This window comes from Panthera tigris, chromosome E1, assembly GCF_018350195.1.
Source record: "Panthera tigris isolate Pti1 chromosome E1, P.tigris_Pti1_mat1.1, whole genome shotgun sequence".
NCBI classification, from domain to species: domain Eukaryota; kingdom Metazoa; phylum Chordata; class Mammalia; order Carnivora; family Felidae; genus Panthera; species Panthera tigris.
In genome coordinates this window covers 12009444-12027919 of record NC_056673.1, presented here as the reverse complement: position 1 = coordinate 12027919, position 18476 = coordinate 12009444, and the positions used below count along the sequence as shown (strand labels likewise).

The window sequence follows — 18476 nt, the reverse complement described above, 5'->3', positions numbered from 1 at the left end:
GAGGCCTCGCACCCCAGAGCACGGTGAGTTTTGTGCAGAAGTCGGGTGGTAGAGGCAGCTTCCGAAGGAGGAGAGCCTCTGGAATTCTGGCCACCAGTGTGTTTGAGGCCCTGGTGGGCTCCCTAAGAGCATTAGATAGGAAGCCACGAGCATGGACCCGGTTGGGAAAGAGCTCGCTGGAGGTGAGAGATGAGTTCATGGGTGAGAATGTGCAGATCGCTGAGGTCAGACTCCAGAAGCACCCACACCTGGAGCGAGAGGAAGCAGAGGACCCAGGGGTGCGTGGGAGCCGGTCCCGGGGGCGTGAGGGGCCCGTGCTTCGGAGAGCTCTGAGCGGCACCCCTGCCTTTGGCGTACACGGAGGGGAAACAGAAGAAGAAGGAGAGATGAGCTGGGCGCGGGCCGTGTGCCGTCTGACTGGGCACGCGGGCGGGGGCCTGCGCTGGAGGAGGCGGTCGTGAGCAAGCTACGTTCTGCGGCGTGCTGGGTCAGCTCTCGCTGGGTCAGCTCGCGGTCTCTGGTGTTTTGGCCCCTGGCTGTGCCGGCGCCCATCCCCAAACCGTCGGGTGATTTCATCTTCCCGTCAGCTGAGCAGCTGGCGCGTCTCACAGGCCCGCTCGTGAGCCTGAGCAGCATAGCGAACAGTCCTGACACCCTCACTGTGTGACATGGAGCCTGGAATGCAGAAGCCGGAAACGGACTTACCTGCGCTTCCTGCCCCTCCCCTTCTTGGGTGGTGCCAGGCAGGGTGGCTCAGTGACGCAAGGATTGTGTCCCAGAGGCCACCCTTCACTTGCTGGCCCTGCTGCCGCTCTCAGCCCCTGTCTGGCTCCCCTCCCATATCCTCTCCGTGAGGGACTGAGCGCCAGCCACCTCCTTTACCTCTCCAGAACCTCCCTCTTCTCTGTCACCATCTGGACCACTGCCCTAGCGGCCCAGCGGGTCTCCCTGCCCCTTCTCAGCCTCACCGTGTGGCCCGTATCGTGCCCAGACCGCCTGTTAAGTCCCGTGCCTGCCCCTCGTCTCCCGGTCGCCTGTGTACTTGCTATGTGTGGCTGCGTGGCACTGGGCCATGTCCCCGGCCCGGGGGTCCCCTTCCCACCCACCGTTCCCACACACTGGCTTTGTTGTCGGGTCGTGCCGTCTCCTTCCCCTGTGAGCCCCTTGAAGAGCAGGGGAGCCATCTGGGTGCCGGGGACATTGTAGGCACACGGGAAACGGAGGGAGGTGGCTGAGTCTGCCATGAAAGCGGATTTGCTCTTTCCTTCCTTTACTTTCTGGCTCTCATTTGAGGGCTGGTGGGGTGCACACGGTGCTCCTAGGACAGCCACCTAGCTGGATATCCTTTGGGGGTTGGAAGGTGACAATCACTGATAACGGCTCATCTTTTGTGTAGACAAAGGAGGGCGAATTCACGCTCTCTGCTATGACATCTGGAATCCGGCGGAATTGGATCCAGACCATCATGAAGCACGTCCACCCGACCTCTGCCCCGGACGTGACGAGGTAAGACCCGGGTGCCCGAGGGAGCCGCCTTCCCCTCTGGCCGCCGCCCCGCTCCCTTCCGAATCTGTGGCTCCTTTGGGAGCTCGCACCTGTCCTGGCACAGCCACCTCCTTCCGCCCTTCGTCCCACCATCGGCTGGCCCCACACGGTCTCCCTCTGGCTTCCTGGTTTTTTGCCGCAGGTTACCTTTTCCTCCTTGAAGCCTGGCCGGTGTAGCTGCACAAGTAGTGTCTGTGCCCCTGTTGGGACTGCACCTAGCAGGAGGAGCCCCTCTGGCCTGGGCGCTGGGCAGCCCTGGAGCCACATTCACGAGCCACCAGAGCATGTCTTCTTCTTGGTCTTTTTGCTTCACTCCTACATCTGTTGGATTTGTACACAACCAGGAAAAACTTATTTGAGATTCCGCATTAGAGCTTGAGTTGAAAAACTCGTTCTTCCCTCACGTTAAAGTCTCTGTGGTTTGTACCTCGTGATTTGCATGTCACATGCCTTCCTCCTCTGCTGTGAGGGTCAGAAACCCATTTTCATTTTAAAAGAAAGAAGGTTCTGGTGTGGGGGGCTGGTTCCATGATGCCCAGAACTTGAGCGTTCTCACCTGAAGACTTCAGAGCCCCATCCTGTCCTGAGACCCTCTTGTTCCCACTTTTCAGGGCAGGTAGTTTGAATGGCTCTTCAAGTGTCTTTCTCGTGTTGTTGGCCGCTACTGGGCTGTGTGCCCCTCAGAGGCCTGGGGTAGCTGTGGCCATGCCAGGTCTCTGTCAAGGCCTTGCCTCCGTCCTGGTGACACTGCACCTCTTTGAACAAGAAGGGAGGAAGAGAGCGTTCTCTCTTGTGTTTATTGGCATTGTTAGTTCCTTCATTTATGAAATGAACAATTTTGAGTTGTTTCTGTCAGTAAGACCAGGCATTGGTGGCCAGGACAAGCTCTCAAGGGTCCTATTAGGAGAGCTGGCGTATTTGTTAATGGGATGTCCCCTGCCTGCAGAGATGAAGGGGGCACTCTCGTCCTCACTGGGCCATGTCCCTTGGCGGCCTCTGGCTGCCCCCTGGCTCTCTCCCAGGCAGGAGCAGAGACTAAAGCTTTACAAGGTCAACACCCTGAGCACCTTGAGGAAGCCCCCATAGCAAAGCAAGAAAGGCACGTCGGGGTTCTCTGGCAAGGCTGCTGCCACGGTGACGTGGGTGGTGGACAAGAGAGGACCGTCCTGGCCCCAGCGTTCCCCTGCCTGCTGTGTCCCAGCCGGCGCTGGCTGCTTGTCCAGGGCCTGGCCCTGTGTGGGGACCGAGGGTCCCGGCTGGGGAAGTCACCTTTGGGATGTCACAGGGAAAGCGTGTGGCTTTGGCCTCAGAACAGGTGTGAAGTGACACACTTGAGCACACGCGTGTGCACACGCCTCTCCTGAGAGGCACCTTCTAGGCTGACATTCACAGTTCCCTGCCGCAGTCCCGTGCTGGCTCTGTGCAGGGACTGCAGGCCCACAGGGGCCAGGGCTTTTATTTGTGTGGGAAGGTTGACTTAGTGATTGTCTTCCTGACTAGGATTTACTTCAGAATTAGCACATCTCAAACTTATGGGGGTCCTCACTCTCCCCCCGTTTTCAGCCTTTCTGCTTGTTTTATGTCAGCTTTTATGGTTTGAGAAAAACTTGGACTTTTTTTTTAAGCACTTACAGGTGGTCCAAGTCCCAAGAAGGTACTAGAAACAGATACAGACGTCAGAGGCACAGGTTTGAGCCAGGCGCCATAGTCCCCCTGTGTCTGTGGCAGAGAGTTAAAGGGGCGTCCTGCCTGGGAGCTGGAGGGGCTTCCTCTCGTGGTGCTGCGATGGCGGCTGCCAGCTCTCCGTGCGGGCGTGACACCTTACACAATTGTAAGCCCGGGTCAGCTCTCCGCTCAGTGGCATCGGAAGGTCCTCTCTGGAGAACGGTCATTCAAATGCACATGTGGTCTTAAATGGGGAACTTGCAGGTCCCACCACCCTGAAGCCCTTGGGACAGATGGCCAGAGCATGGTGACGACCATGTTCTCTTTCCCCGAGGCACCTCTCTCCCAGGCTCCCTTCTCTTTGACCCCCACTGTCTTTGAAGACAGGCGCTCCCTGGAGCATTGCCACCCCCACTCCCACCGCCCTTGCTGGCCCTCGTGGCCCTGAGTGGCTTACAGCTCTATTCTGCTGGCTTGGGCAGGACCAGAGGCCACCCTGTTCAGGCTGGGGACCTCAAACCGCCACAACTCATGCTCCCACCTCACCCCTGCTCAGGTGGCATCCTCTCTAGAAATCTTTGCTCTGGGGCATGTTAGATAAAGGCATGGATTCCTTACTTGGCAAGCAGAGGTGCCCTTGAATCCTGCTCCCCTCTCACTTCCTGCACGGGGTGGGCCGCTGCATGGTGCGGGCATGTGCCTGCCACCTGGGCCATCTCTCTCACTTGGCCACAGCGGTCTCAGGCCTTTCACTCTCTGATCCATCTGTCACACCAGCCCCCGCAGGGGTGTTCCTAAAATACAGACTGTTTGGTTTATTTACTTGCTTGTTTAAAAACCCTTGAGCCTTTTGAGAAAAGTGGTTGGGTCTCGTTCATTCTGTCACCCCTTCCTGGTGCAGCCTGATGGGGTCTCCATCATGAAGCTCCGCTACAACATCTCCTGTGTCAGAGGACCCTCCGAGGTTGAGGCTAGAAACTTCTGAGCCGTCTGTGGCTCTTCCTTTCCCATCCCCACACAGAACCCGGTTTGGGTCCCCCCCCCCCCCCCCATGGAAGGGACATGGGCAAAGGCAGTGTTCTTTCCTCCCTTCTCCTGCGGGAACCCTGGCTGCACAGAAAGAAAACATGCTGGAGCTGGGTGCCCCACCTGGATGGGTGGCTGTCACCAGGAGCCACACCTGACAGGCTCTCCGCCCTCTCCCCCAGCTCGTTGCCAGAGGAAAAGAACCGGAGCAGCTCCTCCTTTGAGACCTGCCCAAGGCCGAGTGAGAAGCCAGAGGTGGAGCGTGGAGAGCCAGACCCCGAGCAGAAGCGGAGCCGGGCTCGTGAGCGCAGGCGGGAGGGGCGCTCTAAGACCTTTGACTGGGCCGAGTTCCGCCCTATCCAGCAGGCCCTGGCCCAGGAGAGGGCCAGCGCCACTGGGGCCTCTGACGCCCACCCCGAGGCTGAGGCCGGTGAGCTGGAGCGGGAGCGTGCACGGCGGCGGGAAGAACGCCGTAAGCGCTTTGGAATGCTCGATACTGTGGACGGGCCGGGCACTGATGACACGGCCCTGCGGATGGAGGTCGACCGGAGCCCAGGGCTGCCCATGACCACCGACCTCAAGACCCAGAACGTCCATGTGGAAATTGAGCAGCGGTGGCATCAGGTGGAGACCACTCCTCTCCGGGAAGAAAAGCAGGTGCCCATTGCCCCCCTGCACCTGTCCTCCTCCGAGGATGGAAGTGACCGGCTCTCCACCCACGAGCTGACCTCTCTGCTGGAGAAGGAGGTAATGGGTGGACAGGTGACCGGGTTCCCTGCGACGGCCTTCCCCAGCACCCACTGTGCCTGGTGGTGGCCTGAATGGTTCAGCCACATAATATTGAGGGAATGTGGTCCCTCCTCTCAGGGACTTGCAGACCACTCAGCGAGACAGACACACGGACAGACAGGTCCTTAGAGTACAGTGTAGGCACTGAGAGGTACGGGAGAGTGCCAGATCGTGCAGGGTGACAGGGAGAGGACACCAGGCTTTCTCAGAAGGAAAAGGCATTAGCCATATGGGGGGGTGGGGGGGAGGAGAATGCCATATATAGCCGGAGGTGGCCAGAGACTAGGCTAATGGGACCCAGGGCCCAGGTGGGTCCTTGTCCTACCCTGTTTGAGGCAGGAGAGGGGCGTAAGCAGAGTTAGGTTTCCACATTTGGTAGGCGGCCCTGGTTTGAAGGGGCCAGAGCTGGAGGCAGAGACGAGCCAAGCCCCGAGGCTTTCGCGGCAGCCTGGTAACCATTGATGGGAACTGAGGGGGGAGTGGGGCAGGTAGCAGGAGGCAGAGGCTGGATTCTAGCTAGTCAGGTAGATTCGAGATGTAAAACAGGCCCCAGGTGACAGGATTGCTGCCCTGCCACCGACTTGAAGGCTGCCCTCTGGGATGCAGAGATGAGCCAGTCCCTGCGTTTGTAACGGTGTACTCGTACGTGAAAGCATGTCCAGAAATCAAATCTGGGAAACTCCATAGTGAATTTCTAAGTCTGAACAGGGACTTTCCTGGACAAGAAGGTCCAGCAGTGGACGGCCTTTTAGGAGCACTCAGCAGCAGGATGTTTTAAATGTGTTCTTTGACACGAGTCGCCAAGTGAAGTGGAAGGGTTGTCACTTCGGCCTGCCTTCACTTCTTACCTTTTTCCTGTCAAGTTCACAAGGCTGACCTTCATCGCTAACATCACCACTTTAATTTCTTTTCCATTTTCTACACACATTAATGTAATAATAAAGTCAAGGTGCAGTAAAAAAAGCAGTTCAAACTCCCGTTGCTCTAAACTGTCAAAATGGGCCTGCTGGCCTGCAGGCCACACATGTCAGGCCACGAATCTGCTGTAGACAGCGGAGTCGGAAAGCCAGGAGTCTCTGTACCTCCCACAGCCTAGCCTGGCGGCGCCCGGCTCATCCGCTGCACACGCAGCTTCCGCTTACCACAGCCGCTCCAGCGGGCGGGCCGGGGGCGCCCACACCCGGCATCCAGTAGGCACCGATGGAGTGTTTGGAGAACAGGCGGATGGGTGAATGACTGAATTCAAAGCCATTGAAAGCAAGAAGAGTGTGACGTAGCTCGCTTGCTTTGTACGTCTTATGGAACCCTTCAGGAACCCTTTCTGCAAACAGAATTTTGTATGGAATCTTTTATATAAAAGTGGTCAAAGGAGTTGTTTCGGCAGAAGCCTGGAGTGAGGGCTGCCCCAGGGCATCAGTGGCCACTGAGGAAACCAGAAGGACCCCAGCAGGGTGGTCGTCTTCTTCTTCTTCTTTTTTAATATTTATTTTTGAGGCGGGAGAGGGGCAGAGAGAGAAAGAGAGAGAGGGACAGAGGATCCAAAGCAGGCTCTGCACTGACAGCAGTGAGCCTGACTTGGGGCTTGAACTCAAAAACCGTGAAATCGTGACCTGAGCCAAAGTCGGACATTCAACTGACTGAACCACCCAGGCGCCCCAGGGTGATCTTCTGACAAAAGGCACAAAGCCCTCGTTTGCTGGTGGGGTCTGCCCATCGCATCCTTATAGGGATGTGGGAATTCTGTGGGTACCCAGGGAAAAGTCTCCTGTTGTTATCTATGGCTTGATAGATAAGTGCTGCAGGTAAAGACGTGATCAGCACATGCACTGAAATGTGGCCACATGGAAGGCCAGCCGGGGAGTCCCATTGTGCTCCGGCCCAGCTGGAGCTAGAAACACCTCTGTGGGGGCACCCGGATGGCTCAGTCAGTTAGGCGTCCAACTTCGGCCCAGGTCACGATCTCACGGTTCGCGAGTTTGAGCCCCGCATCGGACTCTGTGCTGACGGCTCAGAGCCTGGAGCCTGCTTTGGATTCTGTGTCTCCCTCTCTCACTGTCCCTCTGCCTCTTGTGCTCTCTCTCTCTCTCTCTCTCTCAAAAATAAACATTAAAAAAAAGAAAGAAAGAAATGCCTCTGTGGGTCTGTGCTGTGTTGCTCTGTCTATTCATTGCCATCGCTTTGCTTAAAAATGTGTGTCTTTTTGTCCACAGTTGGAGCAGAGCCAGAAGGAGGCCTCGGACCTTCTGGAGCAGAACCGGCTCCTACAGGACCAGCTGAGGGTGGCTCTGGGCCGGGAACAGAGCGCCCGGGAGGGCTACGTGCTGCAGGTAGGGTTGAGGGGCTGCTGCGACCCTCGTTCACTTGGCCTTCGGTGTGAAGGGCCCAGGCAGGCTAGGAATGTGCAAAACCTGGCTGAGCGGGGGGCAGCCTCTCCCCAGTGCCGCGCCTCTGGGCTCCTCTGCCGCAGCGTCAGGGCTCTGTGTCGTGGGTCGTCTTCATTTTTCACCCTAGCATGACATTTTGGAGAATGTGCCTGAAACCTCTGTATCGGAGGGGTTTTTTTGCTTGTTAATGAAGTCATTCTAGTTGTCTTTCTTCTTGGCTCTCAGAGTACTTAATTGTGTATTTATTATAAACGTCACATATTTGTCGTTTTTACTTGCTTTCACAATGGCAGTGTTAGGCCCATTTTACCAACTGAAGAAAATGAGTAACAGCCAGCCCAGTGCCTCCTTACCGCTGTAAGTGGCAGAGCTAAAATTGGTTCCTTGTCCGTGACCTTGTGTGTCCCACAGCTACAGGGCAACCTGGGGCTATTAGCACTAGCCTAGTGGCCCTGCTTCTTATTTTCTGCCCAGGCTGAAGTGTCGAGGGAAAGTATGGTCGCCCAGCCATGAGCTGACTCCTCCAGTGGCTTAACGGGGAGCCTGATAAGAAGGGCAGCAGCCCGAGTCGTGAGCTGAGATCCAAACCCACGCCTCTCCGAGACTGGGGAGCTCCGTGCCTGCGTGCTGGCCAGCAAGCGGCGGGCACTGCCCCAGTGTGTCGCCAGGCAGGAGGGCGCCTGGACAGGGTCGGCCAGCATCCCAGGCCCTATTCAAGTTCTGGGGTACAAAACTACACACTCCTGCCCCCTCCTGCTGACACGCTGCTGGGGAGAGGTGGTCGACGAAGGAGCATTGGGGAAATGCAAGATGGGGTGATGGTGGGGAGGACCTGAGCTCTCAGCCAAGGCTGAGGATGGGGCCTTCCAGTCTGGGTCCTGCCACTGACCAGTAGAAGCTGGTGCCCCTCCCCACGGCCTCGGCCTCCTTGCCTGTGGATTAGAACTTGACCCCAAGGGCCTTTCCGGCTCTCAGTGACCCAGAGTCTCTGTGATACGTGGCTGTGTCGGCATTTCCAGACTGCGGCACGCCGGTCGTCTTGGTCCGAGTCATGCCAGGCAGCACGTGGACCTCTGGGCAGAGTCTACCTGTCTCCGTGCCGTTTCTTGTTGCGTGTTCCCCTTGCCTTCTCTTTCTCCCCCAGCTGTGACCGTGGCCCTGGGTGTCTCGTGTGCCCTGGAACCCCCTCCCCCGCCCCTTCAAGCCAAGTTATGGCCATGCCCAGGTCAGACTCTCAGGCACCAGGCACTGGTGATGGTGGGTGTCCCTCTTTCCCATAAATGTCACTCTAGGGCTTCCTGGGTCATTTCGTGTAGACCTTCCAGGTTTGGGGAGCATCTTTTTAAACCTGCACGAATTCACTTCACATCAGGTGGCAAAGAAACTAGCAGCAGATTTTGCACATTGCTAACCTAAGAACCTGCCTCCGTGTCTAACCTGGATGATTGCATGAGCCTGAGCCAAAGCCCCTGGCAAAGCTGGGCGGGGCTGGCCTTTCCGCTAGGTCTAACAACCGTGACTTTTAGCCTCCCTTGGCGCTTTGAACAGGCTTCTAACCAAGTCATTGGGAACGAGCAGGGGAGGGGGCCTTTGGGGTTGAGGGTCAGGAGGAGTCAGCCCCCCCGGGGCGGGCACTGCGCTGCTGGTGCTGGGGAGGAGGAGCCTGCATGCTCGGATGTCGTGGAGTGTAACTGTAACATAACTGAGTGTCACATCTGTGGCTTCCCTGCCAGCAGACCAGACCTAGAGCGAGCCACAGGCAGGCCAAATTCTTAGGCTGGGCTCTTCTCACTCTTGTTCATGTTCTCGTTTTTTTCCCCCTGCATTAATTAGTTCTGTCTCTTCTGCATGCCTTTCAGTTGGGGGAGTCTTGTTTCCTTTGTGTTTTGTTTCTTGCATGCTTCACTTTCTTATTTTGAATTCCACAAAGGTTTGTTTGTTTCGTTGATGATCACGTTTTACTCCCTGGTTTCCGTTTCCCCCTCATTTTGTCTTCTTGCAGGTAGAGATTAGTTCTTCCTGTTACTGTAGAGGACGGGCTCCGCTTCCCAAAGGAACATGTTTCAGCTGTCACCTCACTGGCTCCCGAGCAGTGGCCTCCCTTCCTTCTCTCCCCGTCCTAGAAGGAAGTGCCACCCGCCACCTGCCACCCGCACCCCAGTCCTGGCTTTCTTAGGGTTTGTTGCCTAGAGCCGGGTACCCTTTGTGTTGCCAAACAAACAAACAAACAGATCCCGCCGCTCTGCTCCTCCCCCTGTCCTTCCCAGCGATCTCTTGTCCTCCGGTCTGGTCTTCGTTTTGCCCATCAGTGTGCTCCATTATTCAGTTTTGTTTGGTTTAGTTCTCCCTAGAAGCCGCTTGGTTAGAGCCGTGTGATGTCCCTGTCCATGTTTTCTGTTTACCTAGAAGCAGCTACTTGCCAAAAAAATTAAGACGGTTTGTCGGATTCTTTTCTTAATTGAAAAAAAAAAATTATGCCGAGGATAAAAGGCAGACCCACCAAGGAGCTTTTCTGTGGTTGACCCTGGCCAGAGGTGTGACACTCAGAACGGGGAGGCCCGAGTGTTACTAACCAGTGTTTAATCGGTTTTTTTTAAGACTGAAGTGGCCACCTCCCCATCCGGTGCCTGGCAGAGGCTCCATAGAGTCAACCAGGATCTCCAAAGCGAGCTGGAGGCCCAGTGCCAGCGCCAGGAGCTGGTCACGCAGCAGATCCAGTCCCTGAAGCGCAGCTACGGGGAGGCCAAGGACGCGATCCGGCACCACGAGGCCGAGATCCGGAGCCTCCAGGCGAGGCTCAGCAACGCCGCCGCCGAGCTCGCCATCAAGGAGCAGGCGCTGGCCAAGCTCAAGGGCGACCTCAAGCTGGAGAAGGACAAGGTCCGCGAGCAGCTGGAGGAGCGGCAGCACAGCGAGGCCGCGCTCAGCGCTCAGCTGCAGGCGAGCGAGCAGAAGCTCAAGGGCGCCGAGGCCCTGCTGCTGGAGAAGACGCAGGAGCTGCGCGACCTGGAGCTGCAGCAGGCGCTGCAGCGCGACCGGCAGAGGGAGGCGCAGCGGCTGCAGGGGCGCATCGCCGACCTCAGCCAGCAGCTGAGCGCCAGCGAGCAGGCCCAGAGGCTGATGGAGGAGAAGCTGCAGAGCAACTACGAGGCGCTGCTGCAGAGCTGCGAGAAGGAGAAGCAGGCGCTGCTGCAGAACCTGAAGGAGGTGGAGGACAGGGCCCGCGCCTACGAGGACCAGCTCCAGGACCACGAGCAGCAGGTGGAGGTCCTCCAGAAGGAGAAGCTGAGCGCCAAGTTCGAGGGCAGCGAGGTGGTACGCCAGCTGGAGGAGCGCCTGGAGATGAAGGAGGCCAGCATCCACAAGCTGGCCGAGCACGTCCAGAGCCTCAGGGACGAGCGGGACCTGATCAGGCAGCGCTTCCAGGAGCTGATGGACCGCGTCGCCCTGTCTGACGGGGACGTCGCCGAGCTCCAGGAGAAGCTGAGGGGAAGGGAGGCCGACTGCCAGAGCCTGGAGCACTCCTACAGGAGGGTGGCCAGCCAGCTCCAGGGCATGCACACTCTGCTGAAAGAAAAGGAGGAGGAGCTGAAACACATCAAGGAGACGCACGAGAAGGTTCTGGAAAAGAAAGATCAGGACCTCAGTGAGGCTTTGGTTAAAATGGTCGCCTTGGGGAGCAGCTTGGAGGAGACAGAAATGAAGCTCCAGGCAAAGGAAGAGATCTTAAGGAAGTTTGTGAAGGAGTCGTCAGAAGACGCGGAGGAGCCGCGGAGCTGCCCGGAGGAGGCAGAGGACGGCATTGCGCTGTCGGGCCCGCAACCCCAAGCTGCCGTCGCGCCTCCAGCCTTCCCACACCCGAGGCTCGAGGATGAGGATCCGGGGGCTGTCCCAGGGGAGGAGCGTGGTGACAGCAGCCCCGGGAGAGAAGAGAGTCCGGGGACCCTGAAGTCAGAGGTGCCCGACAGGGAGGGGCCCCCTCAGAGCACAACAAAACCCGACCAGGGAGTACCTGGCGTTAAAAGGCAAAGAATCCGGTTCTCCACGATCCAGTGTCAAAAATACACGCACCCAGATGGGTCCGAGAAGACCTGGACCAGCAGCACGTCCTCCGACACCAGCCAGGACCGGTCCCCCTCGGAGGAGAGCATGTCGTCAGAGGCCACCCCCAGCTCCCTGCCCGCGGCCAGCGACTCCGACACCTATCTCTCCATAATACACTCCCTGGAGACCAAGCTCTACATCACGGAGGAGAAGCTCAAAGACGTGACGGTGAAGCTGGAGAGCCAGCAGGGCCAGAGCCAGGAGGCCCTGCTCGCCTTGCACCAGCAGTGGGCCGGCACCGAGGCGCGGCTCCGCGAGCAGCTCCGAGCCAGCCTGCTCCAGGTCGGAGCGCTGGCCTCCCAGCTGGAGCAGGAAAGACAGGCGAGGGCGAAGATGGTCGAAAATCACGTCGGGGAGCTGGGCGACTTCCAGGTAAAGAACAGCCAGGCTCTGGCTTGCTTAGAAAACTGCCGAGAGCAGCTGCGATCCCTGCCGGTGGCCAGCCAGGAGGAAACACAGGACGCGGGAGCGGGCCCCCTGGTCGGCGTGGAGCACGCGCCGGGCAGCAGCGTCCAGGCCGGGAGCCGCTGGCCAGCGCCTGCAGACAGCGGGGCGCAGGCCCAGCCAGAGGAAGGGGCTTTCTTGGAGGTGGGGAAAGCGACTTCACAGCCACTGCACCGGCCCGAACTGAGTGAGCAGGAGCAGCTGAAACTCCTTTCTGACCAGATAGCCCTGGAAGCCTCACTGATCAACCAGATAGCAGACTCTTTACAAAACACAACGTCGGATATCTCGCGTGTTCTGCACGAGATTTCTCAGTCAGGAAAGTCGCCACTGGAACCTGAAAGTGCTGCTGTCTGTCCTGGGGCCCCAGCGGACACCTGGGCTAAGAAGGTGCTGGTGGATGGCGAGTTCTGGAGCCAGGTGGAGTCCCTGAGTAAGCACCTGGGAACGCTGGGAGGAGAGGCGGCCGGTGCAGCAGGAGGCGGGCAGCAGAGCGTCCCGCAAGCCCTGCTCCCCGCCCTGGCAGACGCCACGTGGGTCAGGGCAGAGCTCAGCTTCGCCCTGCAGTCGGTGAGGGAGTCATTCCACCGCCGGTTGCAGAGCATCCAGGAGACCCTCCAGGGGACCCAGACGGCGCTGCAGCAGCACAAGCGCGCGCTCGGGGACATCCTGGGGGCCTACCGAACCCCCGACTTTGAGAGAGTGATGCAGCAGGTCTCCGAAGCCCTCCAGCTTCCCGCAGGCGTTGAAGATGGCATGCAGGCATCCTGGGACTTGAGCCCGTTGGGAGAAGTGCTGAGTCCTCAAGAAGGAGCCGGCTTCCAGGAGCCCTTCTACTTGTCCACCCAGAGCTCCGGGGCCCTTGTTGCCATTCAGGAGGAGCTCGCCCTGCAGCTTAAAGATAAGGCCAGCCTCTTAGGGGAGATATCTGCCGCTTTAACCTCGCTTCCCCCGGTGGAATCAGTAAGAGATTGCCAGAAGCTTCTCCAGGCATCCCAGAATCTGTCCTGTAACACTTACTTGGGAGGCCTCGGTCAGTATTCTTCGTTATTAGTTCAGGACGCAATCATTCAGGCTCAGGTGTGTTATGCAGCCTGCAGAATCCGGCTGGAGTATGAAAAGGAGCTCCGGTGCTACAAGGCGTCCTGGCAGAGCAGGGGCACCTCCTGTCAGGAGCACGAGCAAGCGGTCGGGGCCCTGAGGGAGGAGTACGAGGGACTTCTCCGGAAGCAAAAGAGCGAGTACCTGGAAGTGATTGCCATCATCGAAAGGGAGAACGCAGAGCTCAAGGCCAAGGTCGCCCAGCTGGACCATCAGCAGAGATGTCTGGAAGAAGCAGAAAGCAAACACAGCGAGAACATGTGTGCCCTGCAAGGGAGGTACGAGGAGGAGATCCGGTGTGTGGTGGAGCAGTTGAACAGGGCGGGGGACACGCTGCAGGCCGAACACAGCAGGGTCCTGAGTCAGCTGGACGCCTCGGTCAGGGACCGGCGGGACATGGAGAGGCACCACGTGGAGCAGATGCAGAGCCTGGAGGACAAGTTCCAGCTCAAGATCAAAGAGCTGCAGACCATCCACGAGGAGGAGCTGAGGACCCTGCAGGAGCACTACGCCCAGAGCCTCCGCTGCCTGCAGGAGGCCCTGCACCGCTACCAGGGGCGGCCCCCCGAAGCCCTGCCGGCCCCCGGCCCCCCGGGGGGCCCTCGGCAGCCCCCCTCCTCCAGCTGGCCCGCAGACCGGCCCCGGGACGCTCCGCAGCCAGCCGGGGGAGAGGCTGACTCCATGACGGGGCTGAGGGAGCGCATCCAGGAGCTCGAGGCCCAGATGGACATCATGCGGGAGGAGCTGGAGCACAAGGACCTGGAGGGCAACGCGGCCACGCTGCGGGAGAAGTACCAGAAAGACTTTGAGAACCTTAAGGTTCTGGAGCATCGCTTAATTTGCAAGGCAGTTGAGGGGCGGGCATCATGCCGCTTGTCTTGGGGGGGCAGCGTCTGCCTCACAGGGCTCTCGGGGTACAGCTGAGACACGGTTCTTGGCTCTGGGTGACTGAACACGCAGAGTCAAGCTGTCCCTCCCCTGACCCCTCGCTGGTGTGCTGTGGTCTCAGAACAGGGCCTGGGCAAGGGTCTAGCCTCCTGCTCAACGTCCACCCCGCCCCCCCCCCCCATCCCCCAAGGAGGACTCGCGGAAGGACAACAGGAGCACCGCGGGACAGGGAGTGTGGTGTCCCCATCACCTCTCTGCTCTGTCCCTCTGTGTGCCCCAGCAGGGAAGCCTCTATTGTCCCTGTCCCAGCCTCACCCTCTCTTCTGCCCCTGAGGAACCCACTCCAGGCCGGTACAGATGCAAACCTGAGAAGCACCCAGGAGGAGTGGCCGGAGGCTCCCTCAGAGGGTGCCTCCTTCTAACTGTCCTAAGAGAGCAGAGCTGGGGCTCCCAAAAGATGGTGTCAAGGGTCCCTCTCCCGTTCCAGCTCCCTGTGGGGACGTGGCACTTAATGGGCACTCTGTGAAAGATGGGCTTCTCTACTGAGCACGCCTCTCAGCCACTGGTGTCCTTTTCCGGGGGCCGAGAGGGATGACCTCTGCCCAGCAACTGTCCCCCACAGCCCACCGCATTTCACACTCTGCCTCATTAGGCAGAGTACCCAGGCCCTGTCGTGTCAAGGTGACCTTCCCAGGCTCCCTGGGGCCAGTCCGGGTCCTCCCCCGCCCCCGTCGTAGCTAGAGGTGCCTGCCTGTGCCTGCCCAGAGCTTCCCCTCAGCTTCTCAGCACCCTCCTCCTGAGCTTCGCCCCATCCCTCGGGGCTGCGCACAGTAAATGCCCAGGCTCCTCGCAAGACGTCCGTCCCCAGGCAGGTCCCTAGCGTGATGGCGCCCCGCTCAGCCAGCGCCCAGAGCTGGCTCCCGCCCCACACGCGGGGCTGATGCTGCTGTCCGGTGGGCCGCTCGTCCCTGTGGCCCCGGAAGCGGAACAGAAACGTGCTGTGAGTCAGCGGTGTGGTCTTGGCGTCTGTGTGACGGCGCAGCCGCTGACCACGGACGAGCACGTGTGGTCGTCGGCAAGCCCTCCGACGGCCGAGAGGCCGTTTTCACTGTTCTTTTAACAAAAGTGTACAGGTGACGCCCCCTGTGGCGCTCAGTGTGTGTGAGCACCGCCTGCAGATGGGGGCCAGGCTCACCTTCCAAAGCAACGTGCGCAGACACTGTTCCCTAGTGCCCTTCCGGGAGAGGACTCCGCTCCTTCCCGTGACGCCCAGCAGGTCTGTGTGGCCGGGCGCCTGGGCGCGTCCACACCTTGTGTCACAGTGAACTGCTTCCCCTCCGTGTTCCGGCACAGCCCCTGCGCAGTGAGGCACTTTCAGCCCTGTGTCAGCTGGGCACCGATGAGGCCCAAACAGGTGACGTGATCCCACTAGTTAGCGAGAAGTCACGTTGGGGGCCTCTGGTAGCGTGACTCTGGGGACCTGGACGCTGCTCGTGCTGTGTATCCTCTGTCGTGTGCCTGTGAGCATCCAGCCCATCCTCCGTGTTCTCACCCCCTCGAGACACAGAAACGACAACCAGACAGGATTCCCAAGGGGGTCTGGCTGATGGCTGTTACTTTGTGCAGAGTTTTGCCTGGGTCAGGGAGACCAGGGTCTTGGCCCGACAGCCCCTCTTCCGACAGCTGTAGGCTGACACCTCCCCTCACAACTCTGCACGGTAGTCATTGACGGACTTTTATTGATCCCAGGGATTACTGGCTTCAAAATTAAAATTTGTTTACAGGGGAATCATTTTTAAACACGTATGCCGTCCAAGGAAGCAGCTGGTCTTTAAAGACCATTCCATGTTTCTATAGGAAGAATTTTCACCCTTAACTTTAAGTATTCTAAAGCACTCAAGTCACACTAAACCCTAAAAGACCTCCTAGCCGTGTGTTCACTGTGAACCAGAGCATGCCAGAGGAAAGACGAGGGGCTTGGAGAGGGCCGGGGGCCGGGAGCCACAGCCCTACACTTCCTCCAGCTGGCCTGTGGTGTGAGCGGAGGCCCCCAGCTTCCAGATGGGAGCCACCTGGGAGAAGTAATGCCCAGGTCGTGGTGGACAAGAGTTGAGACCATTTGCACAGTGCAGCCAATCTGTGGAGATGAAGTCGAGACTGTGACCACGAATTCAAAAATACTGACTAGGGAATCTCAGGCCACTCAGTTACTGCGGTGGCTCAGACAGGGACGCTCAAGTGTGGTGATTTGATTCCTTTGTGTCCTTTCTTGAATCCATGTGCAAGAAGATTGACCAAAGAACATATAGGTTGGGAGGGAGGAGCCCCACCATACTTTGCATTTGGGATCTAACATGGCCATATTCTTCAGGTTTGTTTTTTTAATCACCGAAAGGCCTGATCCCTACTGAATGAGATCTTGCGAGGGATTGAGACAGAGTGTACCTCCATGCCCAAAACAGCTGCACATCCCACCCTCTCACAGCCGTGTGGCACGTTCACCTGCCCCTCTGATAAGAGCAGTCTGATTAGCCATGCCCGGGGTTCTCTGTGTGGATGTGTGGGATGGTTTGATCCCGTCTTAGGGCGTACCTGTGTGCTTCCCCCAAACCCGTGTCCAGGTAATAAACCAGCCCGTATTGTAACAAGACATGAACCGGACAAGCTTGGAAAGCAGTTCTGTTATGTCCCTCGTTTCAGTTAGTTAATCAGTGCCCCTCTCTGTCCTCCTTGAAAGAGGAAGAAGGAAGATGCAGGCTGGAAGAGAAGAGATCGTGTGGCCTAACCTGAGTCCCCCAGTGGACACCAGTTGAGGGTGGCCAGCTGGTTAGTGGCAGGGCCAGACCCCCTGGGCTGTGTGCACCACCCCCGCCCCCTGTCCTCACCAGAGTCCCCATCATTCACAGGATGGTCCTGGCTCCCTCCAGCTGGCAAAGACTCGTCCCTGTTTGTGACTGCTTATGAAATGGCCTGTTTGGTGCCGTATAAACTCGAACCAGACACAGCCGGTCTCTTCTCCCTCCCTGTGGTCAGTCCTGCCCAGCAGCAATTCTGTAAAGGTCCAGAATCAGCTATTTTCAGTACCACTGCAGCCTCTTCCCGCCACAGTACCGACTTTCCACAAAGCAGGATTCAGAACAATCACGGAAATAAGAGAACGTAGAGCTATAAACTCTCTTCTAAATGCTGATAGCATGAAATGCCCAGCAGCATCGGTGGGAGCCTGCACACAGGCGTCAGATGCTCCATTGGCTCCGTGCGCGGTGTCAGGGAGCCTGCCGCCTGGACCAGGGAGCCTAGAGGGGCCGGGCTGCTGGTGCACTGATAAACGGAACACCCAGCTGAAAGGTAAAGAAATCCATGGAGTCCCTTTTGCATCTTACAGGCTACGTGTGAGCGAGGGTTTGCTGCGATGGAAGAAACGCACCAGAAGAAGATCGAGGACCTGCAGAGGCAGCACCAACGGGAGCTGGAGAAGCTGCGAGAGGAGAAGGACCGCCTGCTGGCTGAGGAGACGGCGGCCACCATCTCAGGTGGGAGCTGGGCCTGGGAGCCAGTTTAACCCCAGGGGCGTGGCAGGTGACCGGCTTCCTGAGCTGACTGCACGGGCTTTTGCTTGAGACTTAAGCTTCATTATCCAAGAGAATCTTTCTCTGACAGTTCTCTGGTTTTGGGGGCCCTCCGAGGGCTTGCAGGCCCAGAGCCGGCACCCCCAGCTACACCTGAGGGGCTGTCCACAGCCCTCTGACCACATGAGACCCCCTCAGCCCCCAGTGCCCGGTAACATCAGCACAGAGGAGCTGCGGCTTCTACCTGGCGAGGAGACCGTATCACAGGGCCGACGCGCTCTGCCCTGAGCAAGCATTGGTGCCGTCGGTTTTGTGTTACCTTCCTTTCGTGTAGCCCTGCTTTACAGTGGTTTGTCATTTTAGGGTTAAAGAAACAAATACACCAACCTGAACACGTGCTTATTTTGTAAACTCATGCTTGATTTCAGTGTCGACACTTATTTCATCAGTTTGGCTCTCTTCTAACACACGGGGAAAAAAATGCACCTGCCTCCCTCTTGTGGTGGGAGTTCCCTGGAAATTGCTTGGCTCGTGCCTGCCTCGGAGAATCGGTTTGGGAGAAGCCTGCCTGACCGCTCGTGAGACCATGAGCGACTTAACAGTGGGCAGCCATCAGGCTGTCCTGTCCGCCTTGCCCCCCGAGCCTCTCGTGCTGATTGATGGCCGTGTCTTTGCAGCCATCGAAGCCATGAAGAACGCCCACCGGGAGGAGATGGAACGCGAGCTGGAGAAGAGCCAGCGGTCCCAGATCAGCAGTATCAACTCGGACATCGAGGCCCTACGACGGCAGTACCTGTGAGTCTGCTTCCTGCCCACCGGAGGCGGCCCTTGTGGGCCGGGCTGGAGGGGAGCCCTTCGGATGGGGAGGGACACCTTTCGTGTGGCTTTGTAAGAGCCACAGGGACACGGGTCCCAAGGGTGGGCATTGGCGGAGGCCCGAGGGCTCTGAGAACACCTCAGC

At 58.4% G+C, this 18476-nt stretch overlaps 1 protein-coding gene across 3 annotated transcripts in view; it reads left to right on the top strand.

Annotated features, from left to right (window-relative positions):
* LOC102955459 (myosin phosphatase Rho interacting protein) overlaps nt 1-18476 on the top strand; it is a 154144-nt gene that overhangs the window by 118915 nt on the left and 16753 nt on the right. For 2 of the 3 annotated variants that reach the window (XM_042966316.1, XM_042966317.1), the window contains exons 13-17: nt 1397-1506; nt 4419-4983; nt 7236-7352; nt 17332-17479; nt 18193-18310. In XM_042966316.1, the coding sequence (XP_042822250.1) occupies nt 1397-1506; nt 4419-4983; nt 7236-7352; nt 17332-17479; nt 18193-18310 (1058 nt within the window). Of the gene's footprint in view, nt 1-1396; nt 1507-4418; nt 4984-7235; nt 7353-10007; nt 13878-17331; nt 17480-18192; nt 18311-18476 lie in introns of all 3 variants that reach the window. The other variant, XM_042966319.1, reaches the window with a different exon arrangement.